Here is a 27077-nt window from a genome sequence, read left to right on the forward strand (position 1 = left end):
CTCTATCTTTTGGGCTAAGGCCTCGTATTAGGTTATATAGCTAGGGTTAATTAATACGGAGTATGAAGTATTTCGACTAGATCGATCCTTATTCCTTACTAGTGTTAATCTTTATCCGAAATATACAGTCGATTGTCAATTAATTAAAGTTCTAGGGCTGATATGATTGAATAGCGTACTAATTATCAAGTACTAATTATCTCTATCAGACACATTGAAATTTATGAGGTCTTAGAGAATAGCATCACAAATAATGTATCACTTTGACGAAAGAGTACTCATACCTTAAGAATCTTCCCATAAAACATCTCATTTGATTTTGGAAAATTGCTTCTATTAATCCGTTTTCGTAGTTTAGTTTGACCATGAATAAAAAGTGTCAAAAGAGGAACATTCAAGTATCCAATACACCATCTAAAAAAATATCCAATAGACCAACACATCATGGTATGATTTTCTTTGATTCTATATTTCTAATTATATATATGGGGTATCTTAACAAACATTTCCATATTGTCCCTAATTTATAATTTAACTTGTAGAATTTTGGTTAGGAACTACGCATTACAAAAATCAATTTTTACGAAATTTAGAAATTTTTACGAAATTTAGAAATTTAACTAGAATTAACCCTTATACTCTAATGAGCATCAATTTCCAATTGGGACATTATTTTTTAGGCCTGCCTAACATTTTTACTCCTTTCAAGTTTCAGCTGCTGTACGAGTACTTAATAGTTAATACGTTAATAAATTAATAATACTAAATTACTAATTCACCGAAATAAACCATGCACCATTTTTTCATAAGATTCAAAAACATTAAAATAACATGTAATGTACTGTGAAAATGAAAAAAAATGAAGTCATGCATGCCATAAACATACTGTAAACTTAACCCAGATTTGATTATATTCACAAAACCTGATGATCATCATTTCATTTTCATGGCATCTAGCCTTCTTTCATTACATCATTACTACTATATGTACTTAATACTACTACCACTCTCTCTTCATCATAAGAAAACCTAAAAAGAAAAAACCCAGATAGAACATTAAACATCACCAGAAAACTAAAACCATCATAAAACCCAGAAAACTTAAAACCATCATCAAAACCCAGAAAAAACTTAAAACCATCATAAAACCCAGAAAATCAAACGAACCAACACTTGAAATTTCAAGCAGAAGAAATCTGAATAGACTTAACAGTCTTCTTAGGAGGTTGAACCTTGGGAAAAGTAACAGTAAGAACACCATCCACCATAGTAGCCTGGATCTCATCAGCCTTAGCATTCTCAGGGAGCTTGAAACGACGACAGAACTTTCCAGACCTTATCTCAGCAAAGATCCACTTGTCACCCTCTTGTTCATCATTCTGCTTCTTCTTCGATTTCTCTTTCTCCTTCTTCTCACCGGAGATGACAAGCACGTTGTTACCATCTTCATCCTCCATTTCAATCTTAACTTCCTCCTTCTTCATCCCAGGAAGCTCGACCTTGATGAGATGAGAGTCAGAGGTCTCCTTCCAGTCCGTCGCCACCTGGAAGTTTCCAGAAGAGAGGGCCATAATTCCCAAGGAAGACAAGAGTGAGCTCGCAAGCTTATCTCCGTCAATGGGGGCCGACGAAGAAGACGACGAAGCCGCCTTCTTCTTCTTGGAGAGAGAGTCAGAGGTCAAGGACACAGGAATGTGGATGGGAAGGATTTCGGGGAGAAGACTGGAGTTAGGGCTGAGTTGGAAAGAAAAAGCTTGGGTCGCCATTTTTGGAGCTTTGGAGTTGCAGAAAGGGTAGAAAATGGAAGAAGTGTGTTTGTGAGTTGTGGTGCAAATGGAGAGAGGGAGGGGTCCTATTTATAGGATAAGGATGGTAGGTTTTTAGGGTTTGGCTTGGAGAGCAAGCTAAACGAGAAGTTGTACTCACTCACTAATCAAATTTCAGTAAGGATATGCACATCTTTTTTGGGCTTTTAGCTAGCTACTTAGATGGATAACATGGATTATGTTTGCAAGCTGATTAGTGAGAGTAATTAATTTAATTAAAACTTGATAAAATATGGTATTAGTCGTGGCTAATTGCCAAATTATTTTGATTATCTTTAACTATATATAATTATATTACAATGATAACATGACAATATAATACTCCATAATAATGTATTGTGAATCAATATGGTGTACTTGTACATTTATTTTTAGGGCTAATTTATTATTTTATTTGAATAAAATTTTATTGTGATGTGTAATACGATATCATCTCAGAACTTGCTATACCCAAAAATATGGAAAAAATTTTAAAATGTCATTGTTTTTTTTAGGCTATATGTAATCATTTATCAAAACACCGTAGTTCTCCGATCCTTAAGTAAGATTACTTAAGTACGTTATTTAAGTACGTTGACTAGTACTTTTTTTTAATGTCACAATTAAACCTTAGCACATTGCACACTTGGATGTCATTAAGGTTAATTAGGTACCCAATATATGATACTATGATGGCGAAATATTATTACGGAGTAGTATATACTTCGTATTTCATATTGGAAAATTCATGTACTCATATAGCTTAGTCATATGATTATCATCAGCAATTTGAACACTACCTTAATATCGATCATTAATTATTATAACAAGGATAAAATTATAATTATAATGGACTAATTACTAACACCTAGGATAAAATCATAAGGTTACAGACTATTATCGAGATAGGAATAGCTAATTTTGTGAGGACAGTAAAATGGAAGATTAGAATCAAATCAAGCAATATAATGATATATTGAGATAGAAAGAGAAAGTAATAATGATTCAACGTCAGATTAAATTGTCTGTGTGTGCAGTGGTAGCTCTATGCCATGCATCCACTACACCTCAGGTTACTCCTCCACTAACTTCTGAGTTCTGACATCACTAAAAGACAAAATAACAGATTTGGCAGCTGTCCCTACTCCCTACAAACAGATAAACCCGTATACAGCACCAGTTTATTAGCATATATGCCTCGATAAACAAATGTGCAAATAAAGCTCGATTATGCATAACTCGTTTTTCAAAGCTAGGGTTCATGCTTCTATATTTTATGTTATGAACACGAGCTAAGGGCCTGTTCATATTAACTGAATTGAGCTGAACTGAACTGAATTGAACTGATTGGAGCTGAACTGAACTGAACTGAATTGAGCTAAAATGAATATTTTATGTGAGAGGGAAATTAAGAGTTGAACTGAACTGAACTGAACTGAACTGATTGGAACTGAACTGAACTGAACTGAACTGATTGGAGCTGAACTGAACTGAACTGAACTGAAATTAAGTAAATGTGAACAGGCCCTAAGCGTAATACAACTTGTTTTAATATTCACCCTCAAATTTATACGAAATACTCCGTACATCATAAGATAATTAACCAAAATGATATGAGTAAATTGAATGATTATAATTACTCTAAAATAAAAACTCCGAAGGGAATTTGGTTACTTAGTTAAAAAAAAGTCACGAGCCCATAGTGACATTTTAGCCAAAAAAATTGGTTCAAGTAATGTTGAATGTCACACATGCATAACCTTCAACTCTTTTACTCGTAGTATTTTCATTTACTTTTCTCAAATTTATTGACCAATTTCCTTCCATTAAACAAGAAGTTTAACCCCTCTATCCCCCTTTTTTTTTTCCCCTTATGAGTATTTATATGTGCGATCTAATTTAGACATTGGTCAAATATTTTACTCCGTATGATTATTTTAAATCACCCAATTATCACCAATGTTTTAGTCATTTATCAAACTATTAATCACCACTATTTACCAATATAGTCAATCAATTACAATTTCTATTTAAGCCTTTATTTTTCATTGTTCCCTCTTGTGAAAAATGCAAAAAACTTTTAACAACAGATTTAAATATAATCCATTAAATAATAGGCCTTTTATTTTTTAGAGAAAAACCCCTTTTCCTATTGAAGCAATTTAAAGTTAAAATTCTAACATGCTGTACATAAGGAACTAGGTGAAAATAATTCAGCAAAATCAATTCCACAAATAGTCATTGTTTTACCAAGTTTACTCAAGAGAAACATTCAACTTTATGACACACTTTTAGGCAACTTCAAATGCAAGGCAAAACCATAACATCATCCAATTTTAAAACATACTTGTCCAAATTTATACATAAACCATAATAATAGTAGAAGCAGTGTTGATTTAGCAACATATTAAATGTTTCATGCCATAAACTCCACCAAAACTAATAGTTCTACAGAAATTAGGTTTAAACCAGAGTATTAGTAGTAGTGTCCTCTAGTAAAACTTCATTAATTACTATTATGCTAAAAACTCAACCAAAGTCGCAGCAACCATTGCCCTTCTCCTTTCATTTAAGTGACCCGATTGGCTCCCTTTGCCAAGAAAACCTTCTTAGCCCTCAGCTGTAACATAAAATTAATACACACACCATTAAAATTAATAAAAATAAAGCAAATAATTCGAATAATAATTATGAAAATTAGTGACACTATTTTTGTACCTCATTGGAGTGTCCACACTTCTTCTTGCGACAGTTTGTAGCCCTCAATGGCAGACGAGCATAGCACCTGAAGATTGTCGTTTAACAAATTAAATGCAATTTGTTACTTATATTATACTTTCGTACTCGAATTTAATCAAACAAAGAGATTGAATTAATAAAATTATTAAAGATAGATGGATGATTACTTGCGGCAGATCTTCTTGTCTTGATTATACTGACGAGCCAACACCACCATACTTGGATTGTATTTGTGGAAGTTTCCGTAGCCTCCTCCCCTCAACCTCAGCAACAAGTGAAGTGTTGATTCTAACCAAAAAAAAAAAAAAAAAAGTTCAAAATCATTATTATTATGAACCACAACAATAACAAATATACGATTATTTGTAACGGAGCAAGTCAGAAATTTCGCAGATAAGATTTAACAAAAATCGAGTTAACAATCAACACTGATAAAAGAGGAACGAGTTTGTTATTGTAAAAATAGCCAACATAAATTTTGCGACTAAACCAGAAAGTGCTTCAAAATAAACAACAGAAACTGGATTTCAAAAACTAAAACGAAAAACAGAGAATTTCGAGATTAATTTAAGAAAAATCCATTTATAATACGGAGTAAATAAACAAATAAAACAGAGAGATACTAAAGTGATGCGATTATTATTAATATATTATGAAAACATGTAAAAAGGAAGGGAAGAAAGAAATAAAGAATCAACAACAAATATGAAGTTTCAGGAAAATGAGAAATGGCTTTAAAACAGAGTAAATAGAGCAACACAATAATAGATGCAGATTTCATCCAAAAAATAATAAAATGAAGCATAAATAACTCAAATATCATCATCGACGCAAAAATCAGCAAGGAAGAACGATATTCTGGAAAGAGAGAGAAAAACAGAGTAAAAGAGGAGGTAAACCTTTGAGAATGTTGTAGTCAGCAACAGTACGGTCATCTTGAAGCTGCTTCCCACCAAAAATCAGACGCTGCTGCTCTGGTATTATTCCTTCAAAAACAAACACAAAAAATGCAAAGATTATAACACATTTTTTTGCGGCTGAAAACTGAAAAACGGTATAAAATCTTAAAGAACAGAGTAAAATCAGTGAAATGTATCAAAATCAGTAGGAGTAAAAACTTCAAAAATAACATTTGAAAACTCATAATTTCAAGTAAAATACAAGTTTTAATCTCAAAAAAACTGTGAAATCAGCTAAAAAAACAGAGAAAGAAAAGTTGAAATGAGTAATAGCTTCAAAAAAGGGAGGAGAAACCTTGTTTGAGGTGGATCTTGGACTTGAGAGTGGTAATGGAGTCGCTGGGTTCGACCTCAAGAGTGGTAGTGTTACCAGTGAGTGTTTTCACAAATATCTGCATTTTTGTTATCTCTGTTTTTGGCTTGGTTTGTTGAAGAAACTTTGTAGTGAAATTATGGAAACTGTAAGTTTTAGAGAGAGGGATAATGGGTTGTATTTATAGTGAAGATCCCTAGGTTTTTTCCTTTCTGAATCAAGGGAGGGGTAATGACACGTTGACACCTGTCCAAAAATTTAAATTGAGGTAAAACCTCTCCCCAAGTCATTTGCTTTTTATTTCCCACCATTTTTTGGATTTTATTTTCACAAACTTTTAAAAAAATCGGGTATACAATAATTATTGTACATTCATTATAAAGATAGACTAAAGTGATCAAAAGTTACCCCTGAAATGAATAAAAGTTACCATAATATGCATAAAATTAATCCAATACAAATAAAAATTATTAGTAACAAATCACATTTTAAATGACTAAAAATCAATTATTAGTGATTGAATGTAATTAAATTACCATTATAAAACTTTTCTTGTTGCCTATTTATATAAAAATTGTATTATGTTTAAAGTTACCCAAAAAAAAGACAAAAAGTTACCCTAAAATTAGGTAAAAGTTACCCTTATACTGCTGGATGTACAGTAATATTAGTGTAAACCGGGTGTATACAAAAGTTTTTGTTTTATTTTTATGAAGGTATTTTTTCTTTTGCAAGGATACTATGGTCTTTACATTATCAATAATCTCATATACCGATATACTCATATACTACCTCCGTTTTTTTTTTTTGAAAACTATACTACCTCCGTTTCATATTATTTGTAACGATTTAACATAAAATAGAGAGGAAAAATATCTAATTGTTGCAAATAATATGAAATGGAGGTAGTACGTAAGTACTTGGAGTGAAATTATTTTTTGAAAGCAAATTTCTAAAATGAATTATGTGGTATAAACATGCTTTAATTCATGTGTTTGGTGTTGTTTTAGGGGTAAAAATAGGTTCGCACTAAAAAAAGGGGGTAAAAATAGGTAAATGGAAATATGTGTTTGGAGACGAGTCCATTTCCATGCCATTGCTTCGGCTCGGCTCGGCTAATGAGGCCAACATCACTCGATGCTTACAGCGAGTTAATTTTCTGTCTAAAATATGTTCTTACAAAGTGAATGGGAAATCAGACTTGATACATGTGCTATAAGTCCTGTAAATGCTGCTTTATTGTGTATTTATATGTGTATATGTACAAAAAAAAAAAAAACAGTAGCACCTCATTTTATGTACACAATAATAACCTATCAAAATTCAAAAAAAATAATATAGTCAGAAAAGTCTACCACACTCCAATACAAAGATCAATCAGAGTGAAGCAGAGTACATATAGAGAATTTGTACAGAGAATTCTCTATTTCTCTCATTTTATAAAAGGGCTGCTCATTCTGCTATCCATGGAGCCATAGCTGTTATAAGGATAGCCACTATCTCTTGAACCATAGCTGTTATAAGGATAACTACTATCTCTTGTGACATCGAAGCTGGCAGAGGTGGTAGTCGATTCAACATCATAGTTCATATTACTTGCTTCAATTATACTCTCGATCTCTTTCACCACTTCATTCATCGAAGGTCGCTCATCTCCTGTGTCTTGAAGACACTTCATAGCTAAATTCACAAAATCATCCGTGTCAATCAGAATGTCTGAACGAAGGGCAGGGTCCACAAGGTTGTATACGCTCCCCGTCTCCTTCAATGAATCCCTTACTACTCTGACAATGTACGTGTGTTTCTCCAATGGTAACTTTCCAGTAACCAGCTCCAGCATCACCACTCCAAAACTATAGACATCACTCTTCTCAGTTAATATTTGGGTCATATAGTATTCAGGATCCAAGTAACCCTGCATTACATTGTAACAAATGATCAAAACAACTGGTGAGACATATACATGATTGTAATTTTCACTCCTCACCCATCTTCGCTCTCTCATTCATCTCATATTATATAACAAAGATAATATAGGCATCAAGGACTAACCAATGTTCCTTTAACTTGGGTGGCTACCTGACCCTTATCATCACTGAAAGGTATTGACAGACCAAAATCTGCCACTTTTGCATTCAAGTGATCAGTCAGCAAGATATTGTCTGATTTAATGTCCCTGTGTATGATGGGTGGGTCAGCAAGCTCATGCAAGTATGCCAGACCTCTAGCTGCACCAAGGGCTATATTTAGCCTCCGTGTCCAATCCAATCTAACTCCAGATTTCCCTGCAATTGGATCATCAGGATTTTAAAGCTTCACCCAGGATAATATAAAGGCACGCATCACTGTCTTTAATGAGTACTCGGAAATCAGAATGACTGTTCATAACATTCAAAGGCTGACAATTTATAATTAAGTGATTTGAGTACTAAATTGGTTGGGATAGAGGTTCATACTTCATATATGTAACGAGAATATACTTTTGTTGTTTAATTTAGGATTTGCATCATACACATGCAACTATTTGCAGTTTATCTCTGTCTTAGGTAAAGTGAAATTGTACCTGAAAGAGCTGCCCTCAGGCTCCCATTCGGAACATATTCATAAATCAGCATCTGCTCACCCTTATCATAACAGAAGCCAACTAGATTGACAACATTCTTGTGGTGAACCCTTGATAAGAGTTCAATCTCGGTTTTGAACTCCAATGCCCCCTGCATTGATCCCTTCTGAGCTCTTTTGATCGCTACTACTTCTCCAGTGATGAGTTTCCCCTTGTAAACCTGCCCAAAGTATATCAATGATTATATCTAGAAAGTTTCAAATTGATACATATCAACAAAGTAAAGGAAAAATGCATGATCAAGAAAATATAGAATCCTCTTCCCAAAAGAAAATAAAAATTATAGAATCATCTAAGATTCTACTGGTGTGATGCCTATACGTAGTACTTGAGTACTTGCACGTAGCAAGATGTTCGGTTCTATTTCCTATGCTTTGGGTGCATCCTTAATCCATAGTGTAATAGAAGTTCTAAGATTGCTGAGTATTAATTGATGCGGTCTAACCAATTCATATGTTCATTATAAAGTATCCCATTTATTATTTATTTTTTAATATGTTGAAACACTTCATTAGTACATGAAGATTTCAAAACTATAATGCAAAAGGAGATACAACAACATATGAACTCTTGAAGCTGTGTGGAAAGACTCTATTCTTCCTTTTGAGATAGTATTATAGGTTCAATAATTGTTACAAGAAATCTATGAACTCCTAATAGATAGACATTCTCAATGCTGTGAAGAACTAACCTGATAGACCAGCATAACACATAGACAGTCATTTTATCACAGGCTATGCCAGTCCATATGAGGGTTGTCTAAAGTACATGAAGATGACAATTCTCAACACAGCCAAAAATGAAAAAAAATGGGGGATGGCGAAATTTACCTTCCCATAACCCCCAACTCCAATCTCACTTTCAGAAGAAAAATCACTGGTGCATTGTCTTACATCTTCAAATGAGAACCATCTGGCTCCCTTCACTTGAGGGATGTTACCTTTCTTCCAGGATACTGCGTTAACATAAAGAAGCAAGATTTATTAGTACAAACACATGAATGCAAAAACAAGACACAGGGATTAACTTGACAGCTTAACATTGATGGCTAATCTTACAGAAAGGATTGTTTAATTTAGCAGCTCTCTGGGCTATTTTCATTTGGCGATAGGCATAAACTCCAGCAGCAATTGTGAGCACCAAAAGCACAAAGCCACTAACTGTTACTCCTATAATAAGAGCAGTGTTCTTGGTTCGTCCTGCAAAATTTTCATTTGAGCAAGGAAACTAAAATTCTAAAAGAATATCCTACAAAAAATAGTAAAATTTAAAATTACCTGGAAAGTTATAAGCCTTATCAATATAGTAATATGGTCCATATGGTGAGTCAAAAACATGATTATTGAGGACATTCCCAACTAGAGAAATTCCTGTTCGATTGAAGTACTCATCACCAGGAGGAAAGAAAGATATGTTCAATACAAGGTACCCGTTTGTATCTATCATTGAACTCACCAAACACACTCTATCTATTGAAACTTGGGATGATAGAAGAGGTTGCAAAGTGTCTTTTAGAAAGTCATAGTAGCGCATGTTTGCCAGATCAGAAAAGTTGAATGATCTGAATACCAAGTTACCAAGGTAAGGACGTTTGCAATCAGATGGAAGTATTGGGTCTGAAAAACAAGTTGGAGGAGAACATTTAAGTAGTGGTATAAAGTTTAAATATTTTGAAGGCTGGACAGTAGTGCAGTTTCCTTCAGCTTCTGGCCTCAGACAAAAAGGATTTTCATCAAGCCTGGAGAAAGCGTGCAATGTTCAATTAAATCTTAGGACAAAAAAGAGTGTACTCTGTAATGTCTATCTTGTAACAAAAGGATCAGAATTCTAAGGTAAAAGCGAACCATATAAAGGATGGAAGGAGTAGAGACAAAATGCTTACAGAATGCTCTTGTTGTATACTCCGGAACTGAAGCCATCAATGGAATTATTCCGCAAATCCAAAAGGCGGAGATTCATGCTGACATTAGCTGGAATTTCTACAGTGCCATTTAGCTGGTTGTTATTTAGTACCCTATGGTCCAATATGAAAGTTCATAAGCCAAAATAATTTAAGAGCCAATAAAACAAAGTACTTTTGGAAAAAGAGAAAATCCAAAAGAAGAAAGAAAGGAAAGGCAAATCGTACAAAGTCTGTATTTGAGGTAAGCTGAACAGTGTTGTTGATATATTCCCTTCAAGACTAGTGTTTGTCATCAATCTGCAAAATCATAGCCGATAGATTAAAATGCAGGGAAAACTGACAATTTGCCACTGAAAATGTAGATATCTTGCCAAATATTATACTGATCTTGCATCCATGGTCACAACATCCTTGGAGATATAATGCAGGAAGATAAAAGGGTCCACCAATTAGTACTCCAGATCAGAGTAAATTCTTTATATTGCAAAAAATCTAGAAAAGAAATGAGGTTGAGTCTCCATACATACTATTAAGCTGCCATTTCTTTGTATCCAAAGGCCTTAGAATCCTCAAATCTGATTGTATCTCTCATGGCCTTACAACGAAGAAATTTGTATCCCATTCAAACTGATTGATTACAAAGGAACCAAAAGACAAGAAGATTATTCAGTCTTTTGAAGGAAAATACAGCTTTTTCTTTGCTGCTTTAAGGCCTTCCTTTTGCTGAACAGTTCTACTTAGTAATTTTCTATGAATAAGAAACACCATGATATATAAGAAACACCTGCTCTAATGGGGTACACACATAATCCCGTCATCTATTCCCAACTCATATTTTTCTCAGCTGTCAACAATGACAATTCTAGCATCATTCATCTCTATAAATCAAAACTTTACCCATACCATACCTAGTGCCTCTGATTCTGCTTGTGTTTAAGATTGGTGCACGTTTAATTCTACGCAACTTTACGAGCTGCAATGCTAAGGGTGTGTTTGCAACTAGACCTTCGGACCTCGGTGGCAAGGTGTATACATATTGGTTAGTTGATGCACAAGAATCGAGAAACTATTGATAGCTCAATAACATGATTGTTTAGACAGCAGTATTCAAAACTAAAAAGTTTTCTCTCCAGTCATATAATTTATTTGGGCAAAAAGTTATACGATCATGATGCGCCCAATCATATGATCATTCCTTATGTATCTTCAACATCAAAATGATTCCAGTATCTCTACTAAAGCTTTTCCTTCTCATGGAAAAGAAGAGGGGGTCAGATGAAACTTAGAAGTTAGGACCACCCAATTAAGATACGAGTTTTGTGTTTTCAACATCTATTAAACCTACTTACACCCATTATTTCTACCCGTGTAAACATGTCTCTCGCTAATTAATGTATCTTATCAGTGTTCCACTTGCTTAACTTAAAATTAAATCAAAACACAGAGAAATGAAAAAGGGATAGAAACTCACAATGTAGTTAAATTTGGTAGCTCCTCAACCCACTGAGGAACAGACGTTGCATCAAAATTATTATTACTCAAGTCTCTGCAAAACATAGAGGGCAATCAACTAAAATTCACAAGGCAGAATTCTAGAGGATAGCTTCAGAAATAATTATTTGTAATAAGCTATATCTTAATGATGATGCTAACAAAAATATGTCAAGCTACCAACAGTTCGGATATTGCTGCTACTCACACAAATGTAAGGAGAGTCATTCTTGTAAGGTCAGGGATTGGCCCACTCAAATTGTTATTTGCCAGGTAGCTGTAATACAGTACCAACCAAAAAAATAAATAAATAAATAAAATTATGGACATAATCAATATGCATTTGAACTCGTGAATTATGACATAAAGAGAGTAACAAAAAAAAAATCTTGAACTACTTACAGCTCACTCACATCAGTGAGCACGCTCAAATTTCGGGGCACAGATCCGCTCAAGGAGTTCCTGTCCAAACGACTGCAAACCAGAGAAAAGTAAGTTACCCTGAAATGGTGTTAATTCTTTCCAGTAAGCTACACTAAAAAAAGATCTAACATGTACTCACATTACACTTAAATTCCGTACAAGCCCCAATGTTTCTGGAATACTTCCATTGAGCTGGTTTTCATTCAAAATGCTGTTTAAGTCATCAAGATAGTCAATAAATTGAGAAGTGTGAGAGCAAGAAGTTGAAATGGTTTTCTCCATAAATCTATAATTAAGCAAATTATTGACTTTAATAAGGCTGCCAGTTCATAATGGACTTAACGCCAGCTTCTCTGTAATAATGTAAAGTTCATAAGGACATCTATGTAATAACTCATTACTAATGGGTAAATCATGTGGAATTGTAATTTGGAAATGTAATTTGGAAATACCATTCCACATGCTTTATAAGATTAGTCTTGTCTACATAGACTGAAATCGGGGACTTGCATCAGTTGTGTAACAGATTAGAATTTGAGATAAAAGAACTGAGAGCAGAAAAGGGCAATAATAAGATTGATCACAAAAATCTGATGCAATCTTCAAGCATTCAAGAGGCTTGATACACACCCAAATTACAAACTAATTTGCTCCATGATTTATTTTGATCTACTCTCCTCTCTATACATATAAGTCTGACTTCCTTTCCCTCTCTCACCTCTAACTAATCCTCAGCTTCCTCTACAAGCCATTCCCCACAGTACTCTTTGCTTTAGCTGCGTCAAGGCAATTTTCACATTCCATTTTGGAGTGCCCCAAAATGCTCTCTTCAGTTTTACAGTAATCTTTTTGCTCTCAATATTTCTATATAAATCCTTTGCAGTATGCTATTTCTTATTCAACAAAGTGCTTCTAAGCAAGTTATTTTACAAGAAAAATCTACTTGTGGAAGAGGTCCCTGATTGCACATATTGCATTTAGTTATACAGTAAAATTCAGATATCAATTTCAGAACTTACACATGTATCAGAGACATCCCTGAGCTGAAAAGTTCGCGTGGAATTTCACCTGAGAACTTATTTCGTCCAAGATGACTGCACAGAGAACATATAGTTATTGCTACGGAAGGAGAGAAAATTGATAATAAGTAGACTCTGCTGCAAAAGAAAGCATACAAGTGCTTGGCCTTAAGCAGCTTATCGAGGCCACTTGTAGTCGTGTTGGAAACTGGTAATGTTCCATCAAGCTGGTTTTCACTAAGATCAAGCCAGACAAGATTTGTGAGGTTACCAATGGAACGTGGTATGTTTCCACTGAAGTGATTCATATTCAGAAACCTGTGCAGGTTTCACATAACCAGGGTTAGATAGGAGATAAAGTAGGGTTGCTCATAGTAAGCTAGTCAATCATTTTTATAATGGGATATACAGGAATATTGGGGGGGAAAAAAAAAAACAAAATCAGAAAGGAGGGGAAGGGATGTGGAGACACTTACAAACGAGTAAGTTTCTGAAGAGTTACTAAAGACTCTGGAATCGGGCCAGAAAAATTACAGCCCACAAGTACACTGCAATAAAAGAAGGCAATGATATAAATCATACTTAGTTTTTTCTAATTTTTGAAGAAAAAAAAAGTCAGACATTATTATTTACAAGAATGAAGACAATAATCCTTACAGGTGTACTAAATTTTGCAGATTCCCAATATTTGACGGAAGGGGGCCTGTCAGACCTCTGTTATTTGATAGATCCCTATATAAGAAGGATTTAACATTTAATAAAGAGATCAGTTTTGGGAAGTCGAAACTCTTGAAGGGTGATGAAGAATAAGACCAGAAAGAAAGGGATGCTAATGTAACATAGAGTTCTCATAGCCAAATATGTGGAAGGGAATTTAAAACTGTGATGCACACAGGGACTGAGAGGCAAAAGTGAGAAAATAGCCATACATGGATTCTTGAGGCCAAATTCCCAATAATTTTGCCTCATCTAGATAGGCAATGAGAAATATCGAGAATACAGAAATAGAATCAGAATAAAACACATCAGCAGTAAAATGAAATAACCTAAAAGCTGCTGGTCTTCAGTTGCATATACAACAATAATCTTTGATAAATTATCATTTTACTTGTTTTCAGAATAGCTAACAGAGAATACCTAATACCCACCATTCATAACAATCTCATACTAGAACAGTTTGAAAACATCAATATGAATCATGATTTTTCCATTTGTTACGTAACTGCCTTAAGTAATCTTTCCAAGCAAATCACTAATTATTTTACAATCAAGAATTACTCAAAATATTGCTGCAAGATAGAGAATAAGTATAGTTGCATAGATTAATACAACTTACAAAGTCTGTAGTTCAGATAATGACAAGATATCTTCAGGAAAAGGACCTGCTAAATCTATGCCTGATAGTATACTGCAATGTTATACAAATTGAATTAGTAGGTAAATGAGCCATATTTATCAAGCAGCATACTTATAACACCTGATTCACAGTTTATAAGAAGTCAAGAACAATACTCACATGCTAATCACCCGTGAATCATTACAGTAAATTCCCTCCCATTTCCGACCACATGGATCACCTTTGACCCAATTGGGAGGTGTGTTTTGCCATTGTTTCTTGACAGATCTCAAAGCATCCACTGCATAAGATATCGAATAAGTATTTATATCGAAACAGTAAGAAAGATGATAACATGAACCATGTAAAAGAAACTTTATAAAACTTTGCTGAGAAGATATCCTCTCATGTGCAACATTCAAAAGTGTCTTCAAATACCAATTCAATGAAAGCTGAGGTAGTCCAGTATGAAATACAAGTGTCACAGATTAACTTCGGCTTTAAAGGAATGGATATGTATCTAGCATAGTAAAGTGTAGAGTTAAGCTGATCGATAAAATTGCTGTTGTAGATTTATTAAATTATTACTTTGTACTCTATTAGCCAGAATTTGTAATCTTAAGAGCTGCTAATAGAGTTCAACTCAATTCTGCAAACTTTTCCAAATAATCTAGCAATGAATTGACTAGGATTTCTGCTATATGACGGTTTCAAGAAGAAGATCCAAAGCTATTACATTTCAGTTCTATTCAACTATTAGTAGCACCAATAGAACTGAATCAACAATAATCAACTACCAACCAAGAAAGAAAGTTGAAAGGCCCCATAACCTAAGCAGGACCATCTATATCAGGTTGTGCAAGTAAATTATTCCACAAACATGATCATATCAAAACACAGCTCCAGAAAGCAAAGGCGATCATGACAACAATAGATGCATTTTATTCCACAAACATGATCATATCAAAACACAGCTCCAGAAAGCAAAGGCGATCATGACAACAATAGATGCATTAACCATTTAACCGCGCATGAAACTACACAAGGTGAAGCATGCTTTGAACCCTCCTTCCAGATAACCCACTCAGCAACCTTAATAATGAGCAACTCAAACCTTAACTCTTCAAGCATGTAAATTATCAAAAGACGGAAAAGCCAGGAACGAGATCACAACAATGACAACTTATCATAATGGAGAGACACCACTTATTATTCTCAATACCATGTAAAGAGCAAGCAAAGGGTACAAAATCACAAGTTTGCAACCAAAACTTACAGTCAGCAAGATCTGTTTTTGCTAGAACAACACAACAACATGAGAATAAAAGCAGCAAATACACCAATATGCCTGAATTCATAACTCCAGGTTGCTATTTGCTCCACTTTATCCTCTCAACAATCAACACACACAACAAATTTCTAATGCCAATTAGTACTTTAAATGGCGCTCGAAATAATCAGTAAAAAAGAAGAAGGCAAACTAATGATAATTCTTTCTTTATTTTATTAGTAATTTACTTATTATTTATTATCCAATGCCAACCACCCTAAAGAAATTACAGAAAAGAACATGAACAAAAGAAAAGAACTGACTTTGTCAAAGTCAAAACCCATATCCAGAATTGTTCAATACCAAATGGGTTTTACTCAGATTATAAAAAACTATGAAGGTGATGTAATATTTGATAACCCAATAAACATAGTCAAATCATCTCATATATTCAATTTAATTTTTAATTATTTTATGGAAATGAACGACGAGATAATTTGACAACTATCTACTCAAGGTTAACATTAAAATGAGAACATGGAAAAGTGGGTAAATCGTGGGTGAAGCGTGGGTTGAAATTGTAGAAATATACCTGAAAATCTGAAGTACGGGAAAAGGAAAAGGAAAAGGGAAGAAGATGAAGAAAGACATTATGTCAGCTGCCTTGAGCTTGAGGAGTCCTCCTTAGCGCATAGCTCCTATTTGCAAAATTTGCATATAGGAGGGCAGGGTGGTAATTTATGGTGCATTAGTCAGCATATGAGTGTTTTTGCTTTTTTTTTTTTTACTTGATGACATGTCAATCCCGTTTTGAATTTGAAATGTAACGGGGTGTTGGTTGAGTGAAATGAAAATTCAATTCATTTCATTTCTTCGAGAAAATTAAATTGCTTCTCTCTCTACTTTCCTTCTCTCCTTCTCTCTCTGTACTGCATTTGAGTCTTCTTCTGTACTCTTCGTCTTCGTCTTCTTTCCTCGGTGTTTAAGCTTCTCTTCGTCTCCATCTGTTAAGTGGTCGTTTGCTGACGGTAGTGGTGGTGCGGCTGCTACGTTCGTTCGTTGTTGTTGAGTACAATTGAGTTTAAAGGTAAGGCTTAGTTGTTTAATCAATTTTATTTTGTGTTGTGATGATGAAATGGACTACGGATTCATGATTTGATGTTGCGATTCTGATTTGTTGTTGGTTTATTTTGTTTATTTGCATGCTGTTAAGTTAGCTAAATTTAGTGAAGTCGCGAATTGGTAACCTTCAAATTGAATTAGGGTTATCGCGTATGGAATTATAGGTTTGGTTTTATGATTTTGAGTTGTTGTTTGCTATGTTGAAGGTAAATTTTGCGGAATTGTTTGAAATTGGGTAATTAGGGTTTGTTTGTGCGGGCAATTGCATGAACAATTCTTAGGAAGTTAGATTGTTGTTTGGTTAAATGACGGCAAAAGAAACCAATAACCAATGAATTGTGGTCCTTTTGTGTGTAGTTTATAGGAAATTGCTGGTTTATTCTGGTTTGGTTGAATTGAATTTGCTGAGTTGTTGCTAGAGTAAGAAGGTTATTTGTGTATTTTGGTAGAACTGAATTTGGGGAGTTGCTGTGTAATGTGTGGTTACTAGGTTAGGGGTGATTGTAGTATGACTTAAACTTGCATAATAGACATCCATAGATAGTATTGAGCAGTACATTGATTTATTTGTGTTTTATGTATGATTTTTATTGTTTACTTGGGGGTTAATTTGTGATATGTGATAAAATCGTGAGTAATAGGATTGAGCAGTGAAATAATTGGTTGTTCAGTTGTGGTTTGTTATTTGGTGGTTTGTTTGTGAAGGGTTAGTTTATATCTATGTTCATTTATCCTACAGATTATCCTACAGAGTAATGAAGAAGAAGAGTTCTGTTAGTGGTAGTGTGAAGAGGGATGGGGTGAATGATGGTGCTAAAAGCAAAGGGAAGAAGAAATTAAAACCTACTGATCCAGTGGTGTTTGAAAGAGAGGAGTTGGAGGACACTAGTCAGGAAACCACTAATGTTTCTGATGAAGATTGTTTAGAGTATGATGCAAGTGGAAATGAGGAGGATGAGTCAGATCCTGATGAGGAGGAGGATGAGGATGATGAGGAGTATGATGAGGTAAAAGAAGGGTGGAAGGCACTAGCATTGAAGTTGATGCAGGAGAAGATGACATCTGGGAAGAGGAAGGGAGGTAAACAAGTGAAGAGCAAAGCAAAAAGGGCAAAGGTAATAGTTTGGAATGGTATTTAGTTATGATTAAGTACTGTATTAATTTGTGACTAGATGATTAACATGGTTTGTACTCTGCAGGTTGGTGTTAAGAAGACACAAGGTGATAGGGTTAGGGAGAGAGGGATTGTTGTAAAGACCCAGTCCAGAACAACTCAGAAGGTAAAGTTGTCAGTGTTGGTGCTGTTGTATCTGATGATTAGCTATTACATTTTGATATTTCAATTAGAAGCTTTCCATGGTTAGATGCATGTGTTTTGGGATTATATTTGATGTTTGATATTTTGGTGTTGTGCAGGCACCAAACATGAATGGTGTGAGGGCGTTTGGTACCTTGGTTCAGAAGTTCGATGATGGCAGGAGAAAGTTGGTAGAAGAAATGGGGTTTGGAGGCCTGCTTTTTTCACCACTGTCCTATCTTCCCTGGAAATTTGCTTACTGGATTATGTCTAGGGTGTTAGCTGATGGGTCCATGGTTTTTGGTGATGATTTTGTGCTACCGTTGACTGCTGTCCAGGTAGAGTATGTCCTCGGTATACCCAGGGGGTCGAAGGCAGTGCCATCATCAATACCAGAAGAGAAGCAAGCTGAGTTCAGCAGAATTAAGTCGTTGTTTGCAAAGGGTGATAGCATTAATCTGGCAAATGCTGCTGGCTCATTGGTTCGAGCAGATCCAAAAGGGAAGGTGTTGCCTCTTACCACGGAGGCGGAGAAGACTGACTTCAAGATTGGGTTTTTGGTTGTTGCTTTGGGGTACATATTGTGTGCAACAACAAACTCAACTAATCTGGCAGTAGCTTTGAATGGAGCTCTTTTGACGTACGATGATGCTGCCAACTATGACTGGTGCACATTGGTGCACAACTGGATGTGTTCTGCATCAAGGAGGTTCCAAAAGAAATTAGACGATCAAGGGTATGCTGCAGGATCTGGTGGCTGTATTCTGTTTGCTTGGGTAAGTGTATATTTGTATTTTGTGTCGTTGTAAATTTTGGTTGAGGAGTTTGAACCTTTACACGATGCCTATTATTTTATATATGCAGATATTTTATCTTGATCACCTTCATCGTGTGCCTATGTCTTGGGGCTTGACACCGAGGTTGAAGGCATGGTCTCAGGATGTAATAAGCAAAGTTGTTGCAGATGATAAATTTGATTCGGGTGACTATGGGCGTACTCCGGTAAGATTAATTTGCGTTTTGTGTTGGGGATAAATGTGTGAATATATTTGGGTGTTGCTTCTTCTGATTATGTTGTGTTGTTCTTTAGTCGTTGAATATCGCCTATGGTGAGGAGCATCCGTTAGGTCCCCGTGATTTAGATCAAACGGGTGGATCAAAGAATGCTGTTGTAGATAAGGTTGTAACAGAAATGCCTGTTTCAAGGTCTGAGTCTGTGATGGATGATGAAGAAATTATGGATAAGGTAGTGATTTTTTTGTGTTAAAGGTATCGATTTATTTTGATGTATATCTCTGTTAAGGGTTATTTGATATATGTGAACGTTGTTGTTGGTAGGTGGTGGAGCGCGTGACTCCTCAGATTAGTCCTGCACCTGTAGTGGATATCGAGGGAATCATGGAAAAGGTCTGAACTTGACTCTATTTTACAAGTATGATGGTGAGTAGGCATTTGTGTGTCTTTGTCAATTGTTGTTGTAATTGTGTTTACATCTTGTGTAGGTTGTTGAGAAGGTGATGGATCGGGTGAATCCCCGTTTGAATTCCCAACCCGTTGTAGACGTGGAAGGAATGACTGAGAAGGTAGTACCCTTGTGAAATAGAGTAGTCAGGTAGTATTTAAACTTGTATAAATTTTGTCGAGGGTATTGGTATTTATTTCATTTGTTGTTGTTGTAGGTGGTGCAGTCCGTACTGGATCGGGTTACCCCGCAGTTGTTGACTGCTTTGGATAAAAGAACGAACTCTATTTATCTAGGGGTGACTGATTTGTTCGCACAGGGCGTCGCTACGGCGAAAAAAAAATAGAGAGTTGGTTGGGAATCTCTGCAGGATTCAGCTGTAGTTGATGCATTTGCATGTGGGAGCCAGGGTTTAGGTGTGCCTACTCCAACTGAGTCAGAGTGTGAGAAGTTGGTTGTGGCTGATCCTACACCAAGTGAGTGTCTGAATCAGTGTGACACCTTGACTCCAGAAAACCCCATCCAGGCGGGGTCGTTGAACGAAGGCGATAGGTTGCAGGCTGGTTTAGATGCTGATGCTTTAGGTGAGAACCCATCAATGACAGTGACTGATTACACGGGGGGTGTGGATGTACTAGGTGACCTGGAGAAGGAGGGTTTGGTTGGTTCTGGGGCTAAGAGGGAGGAAGCAGATGTGAATGCTGCTCAGGATTTAGGTGTTGTGGATGAAGCAGATCGGAGAGGTCCTCAGGAGTTAGGTGCCAGTAGGGATGAGTTGGAGGAAGAGGATGATGAAGCCAGTAGTGGCTTTGTGCTTGGTTTGGTAGGTACCAGGGGCACGACGGTGTACGTTGATAAGGGAGTAAGTGATGATTCCTCTGATGGGGAACAGGAGGAAGGTGAAGATGGGGCCGGAACCGCCGACAAGCGTGCGGTAAAACCGACTGAGGCCGCGTGCTCCCATAAAGCGTCTGACACAAGAAGGCATACTACGTTTGAGAGTCGTATGCTACAGTATGTCCGTTCGTGGAAGGAGCTTAATGATCCTTTGTGGTAGACTTCTTATTTTATTTCATGATTTGGTTTTTTCCATGACTGTGTTTTTAATGCTAATTGTGGGTTTTAATGCTCATTGGTGCAGTCCTGCTCTGGTGTTAATATCCTGTGGTGACATGACAACAACTCAGAGGGATGCTTTTACAGTTGTGCACCCAAGAGCAAGGGTTGGAGATCAGTACATAAGGATGGCTAGCAAGCTTTATACAAAACTCTGGGCTACCACGGAGTTTTTAGACCGCAGCAAGCGCATTATGTTCGATCCGAGCTTTGCTGTGAGTATTATATTTTCACCCTGTTTAATGTTGTCTGAGTATGCAATGGTGCTTTATGAGTATGACAAGGTACTTTGATTCCACAGAGCCGGCTGTTGTTGAAAGAGGACAATGAAGCGCATGTGGCTGAGAAGTATGGGCAGTTGTTTCTTAGTTACAGAATGCGTCTTGTGAAAACAGTAAGTGTGGCCTTGGAGTACTGATGATTTAATGGACTGTCTTTATTTCCTGCGCAGCTGATGGTAATCTTTATGAACTTAATGCAGATCTTTGTCCCTGTGCTAATTGTTCCTCGGGAGTCGCCAGATGATGCACATTGGTTTTGCATTGCACTGGATCTGAAGGCCAGAAAGCTGTGGATGATTGACTCAGTATACCCTGATCCTTTCCAAAAGCATGCACAAGTACTTAGGACTGTGGTATGTGAATTGAATTAGTCAGTACCTTAGAGGCTTTCTTTTTTAATGTTGTTTGTTGTTTACCTATGTTAATCATTAACTTGGTGTCCAGCTCAAAGGGATTGATGTGCTCTTTACTATGCGTGATCAGTCCTGGAAGGATGGGGAGATACATGGCTGGGAAAAGTGTATCGTTGAGCCAAAAGGCCCTAGGGACGCATGAGTTTATTTGTACAAATGTCTATCCTGTTTGAGCCTTGCCATTTATCAACTTTGACTTATTGTGTCCCTGTTATTTGTCTTTAGGTTATACTGTGGGGTGTTCATGCTTGCTGCAATCAAGTTTTGTGCAAGAAGATTCACAACAAAGTTTGGTGTGGTAAGTGTTGCCTTATCTCTGAAGGAGTTTGTTTCTCTTAGTTTGGCATTCAACCATTTTTACATGCTGACCTAACTACTCTGCCTCGATGCAAATGTAGGGCAAGATACACATGGCTAGGGCCAACTTATTTCTGGATGATGCACAGTGCGATGCAAATGATTTGAAGGACAAGCTCGAGGAAATAGTGCCTGCCGGGAGGAAGACTCGACAACATCAATAGCTTTGACCAAAACATTAGTTGGGTGGTTTCTATAAGTTGTGAGAAAACAGTAGTTCTTTTATTTTTGCTAGTCTTTGTGGTTTGAAACAGTGGTGTCCATGTATATAGTTGGCCTTTTTGCAATGTCTATAGTAAGTGTACATATTGAAACAGGTAGGTTGCCTACACTGACGCCGCTGCTTAGGTGCATATTAAAACGCAGTGGTACAATTTAACAGCTAATTTTTTTGAATATAAACTAATGGTACAATTAAACAATCACTGGTGTTTTTTTTTGCCATTCCAGAAACAAGCTACTAGTGGTACATTATAACTGCCAAACGTAATAAGTAGGCATGAGTGGCACAATGTAAGTGCCAAACAAATAATTTCGCACCACTAAGAATCATGTGGTATAAACTTCATTAAACAAAGCAATACCCTCGTACTGCAATAGCTTGATTGTTCCCAACATTTGATCTTAGTCTTAACAAAAGAAATACATGAGATTAAAATAGATGAACAACACAAGGATTAAGTTAACATATATCTGAAGAAATAAAGATCCTTCCCAATATCACAGAACCAATACCGCGACGACACCAGCATCAAAGGTCCTTCCCGAATTGTTCGTGGTGTGACCCATCAAAAGCCAAGCCCGATGCGAACCAGTGGCTGTTTATGTCAGGCTCCTCGTCTGAGCTGCATGGGTCGTTGTTGAGCTGCGGTTGCTGAGGGGGTGGGATGTAATTCCATGTAGGAGGTGGGGGCTTCAAATCAATAAAAAATTTTATTACTACACCATAAACAAAATGTTTTAAGTAAATGTAAGAAGTGGTGTAATTTCATGTGTGATTAAAAGAACAGGACATACCCGAGAAACGGCATCCAAAAGCAGTCCCTCTGGCCGTGTTAATGTGTAGAAGAAATTAGCAGTAAGTGCCGTTGGCCTCCAAAAAACCAATACTCCCCCCGGGTTGCTGTCTGGACCAGCTGTCTCGACTTCATAGTCACCTGGGAGATCACCCAACAGCCCGTCCTTGTCAAAGTTATTGCCTACACGACCTTCCAAAATGATTAGTAAAATGGGGTTATAATGTTGATGCATGGTTGTGAAGTTACGAACAAAAGAAGGCCTTGTGCATCCTCTTGCATTCCAACACAAAGCGAAGGCCCCAATCCTTATGGTAGTCTGGTTGCCGCGGCTTGAGGCCTGATACTCCCCTGTGTAACTAACACAGTGGTATCTCTTTCTGATAGGCAGAATGTGGTGAATCTTGGGCTTAATCATGCAAGCCGCTATATTGAGCCTCATGTGGGTATGTCCATCAACAATCTTCAACACATGGAGCGTATCCGTGTATGACCCAACAAATATATGACGCCACATCATAGGGAATGCATAAATTGGAGCCTCGAATATGTCAAGAACGGGCTCCAAATCAATAGCTTCAGCCAATTCGGAGGGTATCGTGCACGTCGAAGAAGAGGAATAAAATGCTTGTAGCAGCCAAAATATCAGAACAACTGCTCCTTCATTGTAGCACCCCACTAAATCCTCTATAAGGGGTAAATGGCCAAGAACAGGACTGCCATCTGCAAGCAGCATAAATTGAGTTGGGGAGGACATTCCTTGTAGAAGACGAGCCCTCAAGTTTTGGATGGGGTGGAAAGAACCAGTTACTAATTGGTTAGTGGACTTGAAAAAATGCACAACATTTAAGTTTACCTCATTGTATTCCCGCTCTGATTTCTGGAAGTACATTATAGGCAACGGTGGGTGGGGTACCACACGAACATATGACACGAGTAGTGGATGAAGGTTTTCCATTGTGTTGAAGAAAGCTCAAATATGGAAGAATATTCAGAGCATGGATGATTTTAATATAGCAATTGGAGGTGATTGAGGGTGAGCTCAGATAATAGCAAAATAGAATACAACTAGTTCCAACTAGTTCATTGGGAGGGAAAAATTTCACTTTTGAAATTTTTCCATTTACCATGTTACAGTGTTTTACCATCACCTAGGTTTTGGAACCTACCCCTACGTTGCAGTGGTTCTTTCAGCTACTATCACTAGCTCACAGAGATGTCCCGTCATAACAAACACAAGTAGATCTGAAAGGTATTTATATGTACCACTACGAAAAATTTAAGTACAACAGTTCTTTTAAAGTGCCACTGAAGGGTATGTAACATTTTACTCATACGTTTTATTTATTTTCTTCTTTAATATCCCAAGAAACTAAATATGACTTACTCCTACGTTAAACAGGAAACAATTCAATACGCTTTAGAGCATCAAAGGTTTGGATCAAGTGGTACAATACATGTTCCATTTACACATATGTATACATCAATGGTATTCCTGATATACCACCGAGGAATCTGTCATACAGACACAAACACAAAGTAGTTGGGGAGATCATTTATAAGGTGAACCAATACTTGTAGACGAGACAAATCCCTCTTAAATAACTTCATATTGCATTGTGTTCCAATTAAATTAGCCACACCCAAAATTAAAAAAAATTAAAAAAAAATTTAAAAAAAATGGCAGGCCAAAGAAGCAAGAGGGTGATGGCCGGAAAGAGAGTGGTGGATGAAAACAAGGTGGTTAAAAAAAGACTCCTAGGGGAATTATGAAGCACTTAGAGTTTATGAAGAAAAATGGTTACCATGATGTGAATGGAGTCATTCGAGACTTTTACCTCCCTAAAAGAGGTAGAGAGTTGATGTTCTCGCACCAATCAGCCACAATAGCTCGTGGGGGGGTTGAAAATCCCATAAGCGGGATTGATTTCCACCCCGATTACCCATTCCTTATGCCGTTTAAAATGGGTGGTCCCGGGCACTTTAGGAAAGAGGCATATTGTTTTATGCACTACCTTGTTGATGCTCACAAGATTGCTATTAGTGTTAACCTTCGGGAATTCCGTGAAACAATTATAGATTGTATGCGATCAGGGTGGTATTGTAGGCATTGGTTGCGTTTTTGGGAGCTTTTTATGTGCAACTATGATTGGATCGCAAATGTGGAATACGTGCTAGAACACCAATGTAAGGATGGTGAGGAATATGCACTTTTGCTACTTGGCCATGATTTCACGTCTGACTACGACAAAGACGTGGTTCATGTGACGGTCGAGTGGATGAATCTCTCTCGAGAAGATCCTTTTGATATGATCCATTCTAGTGAGGAGCAATGCATGTATTTTAAGAGCAAGATGTTGGCGGAAAATGGGTATGACGAGATGCAACACTTGGATCTCATCACCAGGGAGCCGTTTGAGTACGACGACTACCCATCATGGTATGTCAATCGCTTGAACGAGGCTAAGCAAAGGTTTGAGGATAAGTGCAATCCAGATTCCGGTGATTTTTGGGATGGGCATGAGCCCGATTACAATGACCCATACGTGGATCCGTGGGCAGGATACCATGATTTCGGTCTAGACAATGACTAAATGTCTTCGTGTATGCTCTAATCTGCTCCATATTGCTCCTACTGATTTATAATTCTGTTTCAGTTATTGATATGCCTATTATGTTTGTAACTATTAATTACTGTTCGTCAAGTAGTAACGTTAGTATTTGTTTAGGTACATAATTGCATGTACCATCCATTATGTGGTGGTACATTGTTGAACCACCCTTTGTTATATTAAGTAATTTTATCATTTTAGTGGGACTTTTTCCCCATTATCTTTGTACCATTACAAAAAACCCAAAAAACCTAAGTACACCAAAAGGTCATATTGGCTATAATCCTGAATCTGACCCACAATAAAAACAGAATACATATTTCATAAACTGTACTAATTTGAAATTGAATACAGGGCTACTCGTTGAAGGAGTCATTTCATATATTTAGCAAGAGTTACCTAAAATTTCATAAAAAGGAACACAACAACAACGAAGATTGTAAGCCCAATCTTAACAATGTTCACGTTTTGTTTCTCTAACATGCCTACCCTTTGCACAACGGCGCCGATGTTGTTTGGTGGGCCGTCCTTGACGAGGTCTGATTCCAGTGCCCATTCCCAGTACCCGCAATGTCGACATTTATAATACGGCCACTTCGGATTCATTTCGGACATGGAGATTCGAAATTCGACGAGGGTAGAATCATCCCCCAAGCAGTTGCAAATCTTGGCTGATATCCAAGAGACATCCGGAGAAGCATACGCACGTCGAATTAATCTACTACCAGACGAGGCGGAAGACATAGTTGACATTCCCGTAAGATTGGTAAGGTGTTAGTGTTGTTTGGAATACTCACTAAACACATCTTGTTAGGGTTATATATAAGGGTGAGCAACGTGGAGTCCATGTGTTTGTATGGCAGGAAATTTAGTGCAGTTTACGCGCCACAATTTCCGAAGGGGCCCCGTACTTGAGCAACTACATAGTAATAAACCATGTTACACACAAATGAACCACTACATAATAATAACAACCAGCGGTACGTAGAAAATACCACTAAAAACCAGTGGTACACTTATACATATAAGAAGGTACCACTGAATTTTGGTCACCTAATGACATGTTATAATCTATACTTTGTAGTTAACATGTTCCAATCAATTCAAGAAAATGGTTATCATGGACTAGTAATAAGTTTTATATAATTACAATGAACCACATACACGTAAGGACATGATTTCAATACCACAACACTGTAGCAAACTCATTGCGACATATATAAGCACATGTAGATTGACTTATAAACACTAACACTGCACTCACTAAGTCTATGTGGGAGAGCACAATTCTACGTTATAGCAATTCTAGCAGTCCATTACTGAATCCGAAAACCGAAATTCTTTTAAGGTACCCTATTTTACTTTTGGGACACCACAACTAGTGAAGATTGTGTAATGGTCCTTGAATACATGTCTCTTTATAGGTCATTGTATTGAATATTAGATTATGCACCATATGGCCTGCAGCAGTACATAAACTGTTATCCGTTTGTACCATCATAAGTGTAGTGGTACTTCTT

The 27077-nt window shown here is 36.7% G+C and overlaps 3 protein-coding genes across 3 annotated transcripts; all 3 read right to left on the reverse strand.

Annotated features, from left to right (window-relative positions):
- Positions 1–1076: 1076 nt before the first annotated feature.
- Positions 1077–1801, reverse strand: LOC145593809 (18.1 kDa class I heat shock protein-like). Its single transcript, XM_081650176.1, has one exon. The coding sequence runs from the start codon at positions 1764–1766 to the stop codon at positions 1182–1184; it is 585 nt and encodes a 194-aa protein (XP_081506302.1). The 5' UTR covers positions 1767–1801; the 3' UTR covers positions 1077–1181.
- Positions 1802–4374: 2573 nt separating this feature from the next.
- Positions 4375–5949, reverse strand: LOC145596127 (ubiquitin-ribosomal protein eL40z fusion protein-like). Its single transcript, XM_081652550.1, has 5 exons — positions 5799–5949; positions 5444–5530; positions 4712–4832; positions 4524–4590; positions 4375–4425 (listed from the first exon to the last, which is right to left on the reverse strand). Exons 1-5 carry the CDS (start codon positions 5899–5901, stop codon positions 4375–4377), a joined length of 429 nt encoding a protein of 142 aa, XP_081508676.1. The 5' UTR covers positions 5902–5949.
- A 1023-nt stretch (positions 5950–6972) lies between these two features.
- On the reverse strand, positions 6973–15969 carry LOC145596128 (leucine-rich repeat receptor protein kinase HPCA1-like). The gene is made up of 19 exons (XM_081652551.1): positions 15888–15969; positions 14792–14912; positions 14612–14683; positions 13933–14007; positions 13752–13823; positions 13432–13593; positions 13276–13350; positions 12396–12467; positions 12236–12307; positions 12042–12110; positions 11814–11888; positions 10568–10639; positions 10322–10453; positions 9717–10177; positions 9498–9638; positions 9270–9394; positions 8380–8599; positions 7869–8101; positions 6973–7731 (listed from the first exon to the last, which is right to left on the reverse strand). The coding sequence occupies exons 1-19, from the start codon at positions 15967–15969 to the stop codon at positions 7249–7251; spliced, it is 2814 nt and encodes a 937-aa protein (XP_081508677.1). The 3' UTR covers positions 6973–7248.
- Positions 15970–27077: the final 11108 nt, after the last annotated feature.

This window comes from Chenopodium album, chromosome 19 (assembly GCF_948465745.1).
Source record: "Chenopodium album chromosome 19, dcCheAlbu1.1, whole genome shotgun sequence".
Lineage (NCBI taxonomy): Eukaryota > Viridiplantae > Streptophyta > Magnoliopsida > Caryophyllales > Amaranthaceae > Chenopodium > Chenopodium album.